Source organism: Ciconia boyciana, chromosome 4 (genome assembly GCF_034638445.1).
Source record: "Ciconia boyciana chromosome 4, ASM3463844v1, whole genome shotgun sequence".
Lineage (NCBI taxonomy): Eukaryota > Metazoa > Chordata > Aves > Ciconiiformes > Ciconiidae > Ciconia > Ciconia boyciana.
In genome coordinates, this window is record NC_132937.1 from 43,388,515 (window position 1) to 43,398,738 (window position 10,224).

The window sequence follows — 10,224 nt, forward strand, 5'->3', positions numbered from 1 at the left end:
TGAAATGGCGTTAGTTGTGCTAACCACATTACCAGGGGCCGGGAGCAGGGGGTACCGGTCACACCCCACCCCCTGACTCCAGCACTGTACCGATCACACTACCTCAGAATAAGTCCCGTTGCTGCCTTATTCGCCCGCGTACAAATGGCGAGTGGCACTCAGCGGCTCGCGGGGCGCCGCAGCCCGCCCCCCCCCAGGCCGCTCCGCGCCCGCCGAGCCCGGCCCCGCCCGGCTCCGCCGGTCGCTATGGGGACGGCACCACCCCCTCAGCCCGGACGCCTCCACTGGGCCGCGGGGGAGGGAGGGGGAGCGCGGAGCCCCGCCCCCGCTCCCAGTGGTGCCGCCCAGGCTGGCGGCTTGGCGCATGCGCGGGGTCGCGCTGCGCAGTCACGGCGCTGCGCCGTCCCCTCCGAACCCGCCGCACCTGCGCTGCTGGGGCCGGGCCCGCGCCGCTGCCCCGCCAGCCGCGCCATGGCCGACCCGCGCTTGAGGCAGATCAAGATCAAGACCGGCATCGTGAGGCGGTGAGTGCGCGCGGGACGGGGGGAGGGCGCCGCGGCAGCGGCCCCCGCCCCGCCGCCCGGGGAGCCGGGCGCGCGCCTTGGCCGTTGGGAGCCGTTGGGGGAGGCCGAGGGCGGTCCCGAGGGGGCGAGCGGAGAGCGGGCTCGGCCCCGCGGCGAGCTCTGCGGGCAGCCCCCGCCGCGGCCCCCGGGGGCTCCGCCGGGCCGGGCGGAGGAGCTGCCAGCGGGGCTTCGTGCGTTGCCGGCCGCGCCTGTTGCGGGGCCGGGGATTTGCTCGGTGGCGTTGCGCTGGGTGGGGCTTCCGGGGTGTGCCGGAGGTCGGCCCTGCAGAACTTCTGCCGTGGCTGCCGGCTCCTTCCCCTCGCGCGCCGTCGTCGGGAACAGGCCCTTCTTTCCCGAGACGGCAATTAAACGGGGATTGTGTTCTGTTTCCTTAGTGATTTTGAGAGCCAAGGGGAGTCACGCTGCCCCGTCAGTGTACAGGGCAGTCTCGCCGGATGGGTCGCCGAGGCACGAAGTCTTGCCTGTTTTATCAAAAGAACTGTTAAATGGGTTATTTTTGATTCTAAGGTTCACAGTGCAAAACTGATGGTAAATTAATCACCTGAGTCTTGATTTTGCCTAGTTTTAACACCGTCTTAATTTTTAAGAAAAGTTGCAGTTTATCTGTCTGAATCCCTCTTATTATGACTGTAAATGCAAGGCTTTGACGTTAAATATTCGGTCACAATGGGGTTTGTTAAGGCTACACCCTAAAAAGACTGCTGTGGCTCATGCAGAGAGAGGAATTAGTGTGTGTGCTAGATCAGTATGTTAAATACATTCATACAATCACCTTTGTATTATGACTTATCTAATTTCAGTTAGTAAAAGACTAACAGTAAGATGGGCACACTTTCTAATACCTGATTAGCTTTGAAAGATTGGACTTGAAGACCAGAAAAGTGAAATGGATATACATTTATTACTCTGTTTACGCTAGATAAAGGCACTTTTGAGTTCCTAGGCTCCAGATGGGGAGCAGCTGTAAAGTACTGCTGCAAGCAAAAAACTGATTATATGCTTGTAAGGTCCTGTGTCCAGTCACTATGCAGGGCGTGCTAATCATGAACTTGCGTGTGGTTTCTAAGCTAGAAAGCTTCAGTGCAGTCTTATTGAGTGGCTTGGTGACTGTCTTTTGCTTTGGGTCCCTTTCATGGCCTGTGTTACAGTTACTGGCTTTGCTGCACAGGCACATGGTAAATGTCCTCTGCATTTTTAAGTGGATGGTGTTTTGTGCTGGTTTTTATACACAAAGTATTCTGAGGTATGGGGAAACGATAATTACTTAGGTTAACATTTTTCAGTCTGTGTATTATTTTTGTTAGCTAGAAGTATCATTTATTTGTCTAGACACTTTTGAGAAAGCTGTTGTAGCTAATAAGACACAATTTTACTGTTGTAGAATTTGTGATTTGTAGTAGTTTCACTACTGGCTTCACTATTGCTGCTGTTTGATAGTTTTATGGGGAGAACAGTGTGGTAATACTGAATAGCATTTCAGGTGACCATTACTTAATGATAAATCATCACAAAAGTTACCTGAACAAGCTTTTTCCTCATGTTTGTAGACTGGGAAACAGTGAGGGGAAGGTCTTTCCTAGGCAATGAACAACTGTGTGGAGACCCCAGCAGAGCTAGTGCACGCCTGCATGTTCATGTGGTGGATGCTGTACCATGTGGCTATGGCCCCTTGGACCTGGAAGTGGCCTAATTATGCCAGCATGGTTATGCAGATAACTGCATGTGGAGCTAGCTCGGTGTCTGTATGCCACTGTTCGCAGTGCTTCTAGCTCTGAGATTAGCTTGCATGTTCTTTTTCTCCATGTCTTTGCTTCTGCAGTTTGAGTCTGAGAGAGCTGAGAACAAGAGATTAAAATTTAGTAGTGTTTGTTGTCCTGTGTGAGCAATTTCTTTACTGCTTAGTGTGGCTCTTCTGTTTGTTCACTTGATTTATGGAAATCCATGGATGCTGGTTTTGACTTTTTTCCAACCTTGTTGCATCCAGGTTACGGAGTAGGTTGCTTAAATTCCGACTGGGTATCAGTGACACTAACACAGTTCAAATTATATGCAGTCAAAATTAACATACAGGAAGTGTCTAATGTTTCTAGTTTGTTTCTAGTAGCACCCTTCCCCTGATGTTATACTCACCTTTTTGCTGGCCCTCTGGGTCCTAAGGCCACTGGCTCAATTTGGTAGTGGGGAGGGGTCAAATTCAAGCAAGTCAGCAGCATCCCAAATTCTTTGTTGAGAGGAGTATGATGTCAGTTGTTCTGTACTTCTCAGAGTCTGCATATAGAAATGCATGTAAAAAATCTGCATCTTAGTTTTTCTTCATTGTTTTGCACTCCACATTTTATCTGAATTTACTGCATATGGTGTGTTTTACATGTGCTGAATAGTTTTTCTTTGTTATCCTGAAACTGGTTTTAACTATCTCTCAAGGTTGCATTCCTCTGGCCAATTTTTGACCAATATTGGTGAGTTGTTTATAGCCCTGGGGCATTTCAGCATCTTCCCGTGCCTGTGTTTTCAAGGGCTCTGCCATCATTCCATGCTCCTGCTTTCATGAGATTTGATCTTTTAGGCTGCTTTTTTAATTCTAAGTCAGGGATAGCTCATTTTTGTTAGTAACAAATACCAATACAATAGTGTTACACCACATGATTGTCCAAAGCTGAGCAAAAATTAAAACAAAGCAGGTAATTGTTACCTGGTCATAATAGCATTTACAGTTAAACAGGTAAAAAAACCTCTAGGCTGGCTAAGACAAGTCCAGGCAAAGTCTGACTATTCCTGAGAACTATTTTGTGAGCTTAATAAAAATCCTGTGGCCTCTTAAAAACAATGCTTAATAAGTTACACTATGTTTTAAGGGTACTGTGTAGGTGTGCATTCCTCTCAGCTGAAACAATTGCCACTTGTGACAGAAGAAGACTTGGTGTTGGTCCACGATGGCTTAAGCTAATCTAAATCTGAGGGGCTGTGTTACAGCCTCCTCCTTTGTGCCCTGCACAAGGATTTAGGTGGCTACCTGTCTGTATATTTCAGAGAGCTGATCTGCTGAAAAATAACCAGGACTGAAAAAAAAAAGAAGTTATTTTGAAGGCTGAGGCCTGCTCACCACACAACTGTACGCATTTCAGGGCTAGTAAAAGAAAGGGATGAAAACATTTGGCGAAATGATACAAATGCAATCAACAGGATTTAGATTTGCTTTTGGAGAATGGCTGTGTGAATAAGCAGGTAAACTTAGCTTGTGTTTGTTGTGTGGTAACAATATGCACATCTGCAGTTACTCTGCAGCAGCTGGCATACTGTAAGTGAAGGTAACTTGACATTCCTTTTCTCTTTTTTTTTTTTTTTTTTTAATCTTACACTCCCTGCAGGGGAGATGATACAGTAGCAACTCCCACTTCTGTGGTGGTTGTATGCAGATACAAGAAGACATATGGCTCTGTCCCACTCCACTCTTCCTTCTCCAACTAGAAGCCTAGTTATGTACTCTCTACTACAGTGGGCATGCATGGCACTTGAGTCAACTTAGCAACATTAACATTGTCCTCTTATTTTGGACTAGAACAACTATACAGGTATTTATTCCTAGTGTGTGAGGAGACTCACGTAGAGGCTTATTAAACATGCCGTAAAGTGACTGACTTAACACTTCAGTTAATTTTCCTTAGTTTTTTCTGTGTTTGCAGTTTAGAAAAGTACATTTAATTTAGCCTGTAATACTGATTTTTCAAGCACATTCAATGCTCAGGCTATAGGAGTATATAAAAAAGATAAGGGTCAGGAACCATTAGGATGTATTGAACTTTTTCGACATTTCATTTCTCCTTTTTTTTTTTAATCATCCGCTATAGCACATTCTTTTCTCTCATTAGTTATGTAACTCATCACTTTTTTTCAAACTAAGAACAAAGCAGCTGTTCTTCTTTGGGATTTTTTTTAGCTGTATACCATAAATTCTTTGTGTGCCCCTTCCAAGAGACTATATATTGTAGGTCGTGGGTACTTTACTTGCTTTCATGTTTCTTACATTGCTACGTATCAGTGAAAGAAATCTAAACTAGGAATGGGGATAACCTTTTGTGCTTTTTGACAAATCTGATAGCCAGGCTTTTGGTGATTGCACGCTTTCATTAGCTTGTCATTCAAAAAAAGTAGATTTGATGAGCATGAATAATAATCTTTGCTGTGTTTGTGGCTTATGTCCTAACAAGCGATACTTCTGGTTTAATCACTTCAGAATAGTCTCACTCTCAGTAAATCCAAACTCAGACAACCTGCTGGATAGTGAGGGAATTGATTAGAAAAAAAACTTTTACAAATATTTTATTATCATTTCAGATTGGCAGTGATTTTAAAAACTACTGCAAAAAAAGTAAGTTGGGTCATGTGAAAATAGCACTGACATTTGCCCATAGTTTCCATCTGATTAAGTGGAAGTGACACCAGTAGATTAGAATGAGACTAAGACAATCCACATTGCAATTGTGTTAGTTTAACTTTAACAATCTTTTAACACTCTTGTTTAAATGTGGCTGACATACCATAATTACAAATCTACAAGCCTTGATTATAGAATTTTACATCATGAACCTATGGGGAAAGTGTATTGATTTTTGTGAAGCAGCTCTTTTTTAAAACCACCTTTCTAAAACTGGATCTTCCCAAGATTGTTCTTTTGCCTATTGCACTGCTGTGGATACTGTTTTTAAAATATAATCATACTGCCAAGCAATTTACAGTGTGATTTCCGTACCCCCCCCAAAAAGTTCTGCAAGTTACACAAAACTGTTGGTCTATTTTAAAATACAAATTTAAACAAGTCTTTTAAATTGAATTATTTTACTGGTGAGTTCAGGATACATTTTGTGCAAGTGAAGTATGAAGTATTGCAGAGAATGCAGACATTCCTTTTGCTGTATGGTGACTCTATTGCTAATTCAAGCACAGAACTAGTTCATTTTCATGGTTACTCAAGAAACTTGCTATTTCTGGTGTAAATCACAAATTTTCTCAATCTTCTGTCCACCATATGAATTGTGGTTGCTTTCTGGCTTGTTTCCCATTAGCCATAGGCAGTAGTTCTGATTCTTAGCATCCATATATTGATAAGAAACTCATGTATCCTTTCTTTATTCTCATTATAATTAGAAGATTGTGTGCAACAACTGCTTGTTAGCTCAATTAAATAGGAAGGGCTGGGGTATCTTATACAGGTATTGAGGAATGATCTGCAGAGCTGCTTGGCTATAATGAGTCAGCATGATAAAGCGATTTAGTGTGTTTACACTGCACATCCAAGAGCTCAGGGATTCAGGAGGATGAATATATTGCATGCACTGTTGGATACAAGTTGACTCTATCCTAATTAAATAACCTTTCTCAGAGTGCAGGAGTATTGTGCATCTGTTGTCTAGGGTTGTCACCAGCTCGGTTCTGGAGTCTTAAGCTTGGGTTCAGTGCTAGCCAAATGTGGTTGTTGTGGTCTGGAGCTACTTAGATACGTCTTAAGTACCTTCTGTAGTGCTCCTGGCATCATGATTGGATGCAGAAGGTCCTGAGTTGGCCCTGCATTTGAAGGCTGCTTCAGTCCCTTAGACTTATTAACTTAGTCTCTGTCCCATGTAAAAACTGCTTTATGTGAACTGGCTGAGAAAAGAGCGCACCTGCATTTACATAGTGTTGTCTGAGTTAACATCCGTGGCATGTTACCAACCCAGATAATTAGTTGAAGGGTAGTTGCAAGTTGACTCTTGTCTCCAGAAACAAAACTTTTTGTTTGAAGGGGTTCCAATTTCCCTGTACTTTTCAATGCCTGCTTTCTTTTAAACTTCAGGAATACCCAACTACCCACACACATCTTAAAAAGCTGTGAGAAGAGCACAGTGGTTGCTGTAAAAATTGCATAGTGTGTTGTTTTGGTTTTTTTTAGTTTGTTTTTATTTCATTTGTTTTACCTTTTGAGCAGACCTAAACACAGGTTCCTTTTTAGAAGTATCTCACAGATTTAAATTAGTAATGGTAAGATCTTTAACAGATTGCCTCTTTCACATTCCTTCCTCCATCCCATTACCTCTTCTAAAAAAACATAAAAGCCTCTAGTGAAATGCATGATTCTGGCATCTCATTGTTTTTGTGTTTACAATTATCTTCTGCCCCCTGAGGCAAAACTGTCTTGTGCATGTCCGTACTGACCATAGTAATCTATTGATGTCATTTTAATTGGCAAAACTGTTGCACAACAGGTTTATCACCATAGGTGTCGGTAGTGATGCTGTATTAACAAGGAAGGAATTTTTTTTTTACTTGGGCAAGAACATATGCAAAACTGTGGCTTTGCAATCTTAAATTCTTTAAGCAGTCTTTCAAAAGTTTGGAAATACAGTAGTTACAGTTGCTTGGCAACCCTAGTTTGGTGCCACTATGCGTATGTGTAGTACTGTTATCTTGGTTTTGATTGTACATACTTTTTTTCATGGCATTCTCACAGCATGGAGCCACATATTCACTTATGTGGATAAAACAGTTATAAATAATCATTTTGTGTGCTGAATTAGAATGTGGGTCTATGGGAAAACTAAAAAAATATATTAAATGTATGGTAGTGCTTTGTATACAGGCGATGAGTTACAACTGCACTAACAACTCCTGGCTTGACTTTGAATTAAGTATCATATAGGTGGAAATCTCATTTAGGATCAGGAGGTCCATCATATTTTCTTTAAACTGTATTAAGTCTCTTTCCTGATGCTTTGTGAATTGCTTACACACATAATATGACTGTAGTTTTATTTGATTTTGCTCATTACTGTAACACTTCCAGTTGGTTATCTCCAGTTGGGGGCAGGGGGAGGGAGGAGAGGAAGTAGATTCTATGCCTTTTCTCCAAACAAAGGTCTTGACTGAAGATGGTGACTGGGTTATAGAAGGGAAAATGAAGTGGAGATCTGTGGTAACCCTAATTGTTGCCACAACAGAGGCCCCATTTCTTGTTCTCCCTTCTCTAGATGGGAAGTTCTCAGGTTCCTTAGCATTTACTACTTCTGCCCCATTCCATTCCATGCAATTCTCTCCTGGAATTTTTGCCACTCCAGAGCCTCTTCAGGATGGGCTGATAAACTTTTAACTTCTCTCCAAGTCTTGTCTTCAGCCCATCAGAAATGCACTTTCAGCTCTCTTGATGGAGTAGCCCTTCTCTTCTTTGACCCCAACCATCCAACTTGCTTCTTGCAGTACCTCAGCAAAATCTTCATCCCCAGCCAGCATAATCTGCTTTTTGAGTAGTCCATAGCTTAAGAGCTTTCATCGTGGTTGCATCTATTGGATTCTCTCATTCCCCTGCCTACCTCCATGGTCCCACTGGCTGCTGGCATTCATGGATGCCCTAGCCAGGCAGACTTTCTCAGCGGGGCAAAAAGGGAACTTCAGTTGTTGCTATGGCAAGGATTTAAAAAAAATCTGTAGGAACGTATTGCAAGAACTGGGAAATAACTGTGTTGAGAGGCAAGGACAGTGTGAAGCCCTGGAGATTCAGAGAAATCTCTAGTAACAGGGATGCTATAAAAATATTAAAACCAAGACATTTTTAACTTGAAATAATTTTCTGACTAAAAAAAACCCCCTATAACTGATTTTCATAGTCTTCACAGTAGTAGTCCCTGACAAAAGCCAAGCTCGCAAAGTTAACCTGAAATGTCATGGTAACTCAGTTCTGTAAGCTGTTGATGCAGGAGGAGCTAAAAATGATGCATATACTTGTGTGTGGTTACATCTTGACTCTTAAAAGAGAAAGTTTATCTTTCATGATTATTTTGTCACTATCAAGAAAATGAATACATAAACTTGAGATCCTGTCCAAATCAGAAAGTAGTCACTCATGGCTAAGAAAACATGTCAGTTCGTGATAACTGTGTCAAGTATTGTATTTCTTCCCTCCTTCCTTGACTTTTCCTCATAGGCCCCAGTCTGTAATGCATGTGTGCTTATGTAGCATTAGTGGACCCAAGAATGTGTATAAGTGATTTGCAGATTTGGGACCTGATACTTTAAGCTCTGCAGGTAGTGATTAGCACAGTGCCAGTGTTACTGCAGTTGTTGAATTACTTGTGTTGTAATTTTGCATAGTGTTAATACATGGAATTTATTATAACAAAAAAAGCTGTACCCACCCTGTACAGTTACACAATTACGGATTTTTAGGTTTGAACTAAGTCAGCATAGGTATTTCATTATCTAGTCAATATGTGCTGTCAGCTTTGGGTTTTCTGTGTGCTTAGGCTGAATCCATGGCATATTAGCATATACCATGGTTTACAGTAATGTTAATTTTGAAGAGACGCATGTCCTTTCAATAGCGAAGCTATTCAATAGCAAAATTGAGAAATTCCCTCTTGCCCTTCAGAGCTCCACTGAGCTTGCTCAATCCAGCCAGGCAAGTGTTTCTTGTGTTGATTTTTCTAATGCTGGAGAGCAGTCTTTATTTGGTGGCTTAAGCACATAGGTGTCATTCTAGCTCATGTAGAACCTGATTTGTTGGCAATTGCTGGAGGTTGGGGGAAACATATCAAGAGTAGTAGTGTGTGCTTGCTCTGTCCTTGTACCATTTTACTGTTTTTATTCTAGGTATCCAGTAGTAGTTCCTGCCTGTGACTGTGGCTCAGGAAGGTGGAATTTTTGTCTGCCTAGTACAGAGGATCTTAATTTCATTATGCATTTGGAAAACTCATGTTGTGCATACTTTTTTCATCTGTCAGCCTTCAGATAAACTGTGTGCCCTTCCTGTGATCGGAGAGGTAGATCTGCTTGCTACTGCTAATGATGCAACTACAGGAGATGATGCTGATGTTGACGTATGAGCACTAGGGTAGGAAAATATATGCCTTTGGGGAGTGAGAAAGGAGCAGGATTTGGGGCTCTTTCAGCAGCAGCCAGTTCAAACAGTCTAAACCACTTGCAACTTTGCACCCTAAACAGACTAGGAGTGAAGTCCCTTGAGAAATCAATGTCATCCTAAATTCGGAGGTCCCATTTCCCTCTCCCCCTCTCTGGTTCTGTGGTCTCTGATGGTAGTCAAACCTTTTGCTGAGCTCACTCAATTTGCTTAACCCAGGAGGAGAACTGTCAGCTGCTTTTTTTTTCTTACTGTGTTAATTTCCTGCTGTTTTGTTGAACTGAATTGGCTTATAGAGAGATCGTTTGAGCATTAGTGCTGGCAGAGATGTCTGCTGGGGTGGTGGTGGGGAGCAGACCTCTGTTAGCAGTGGTCAGCTTTTTGACTGTCTTGAACTGTCTTGTGTTACTTTGCTCTTCAGCTTGGGGGGCTGAAATGGGGGAGAGAAAGTGAGTAGAAGAAAATAGATGAGGAAGTAAGTCATAATGGTATGGAAAAGGTAGTTAAGGAACTACTTTTTTTTCCTTCTTCTAGCTCAAGATTCTCTCAAGCCCTTTGAGCTCTTCTGGGTTTAGTCTGCAGCTTTAAAGTAATAAACCTGTGTTTTTTACACAGAACACGCAAATTGTGGAATTGATTGTTAAGTGATGTGAAAGTCAAACGTGTAAAGGATTTTAAAAGGGCAGCAGCCACAGCCAGGAGCTGACCTGTTGTCTGTTAAACATTGATGGTTTAGTTTTGTTCTTCATTGTTAAA

At 42.6% G+C, this 10,224-nt stretch overlaps 1 protein-coding gene across 2 annotated transcripts in view; it reads left to right on the forward strand.

Moving 5' to 3' along the window:
• The first annotated feature begins 334 nt into the window (after window positions 1–334).
• Window positions 335–10,224, forward strand: part of TBCA (tubulin folding cofactor A) — a 32,799-nt gene continuing 22,909 nt past the window's right edge. Inside the window, exon 1 of one of the 2 annotated variants that reach the window (XM_072860288.1) lies at window positions 335–524. In XM_072860288.1, the coding sequence (XP_072716389.1) occupies window positions 472–524 (53 nt within the window). In that variant the 5' untranslated portion in view covers window positions 335–471. The remainder of the gene's footprint in view (window positions 525–10,224) is intronic. The other variant, XM_072860287.1, reaches the window with a different exon arrangement.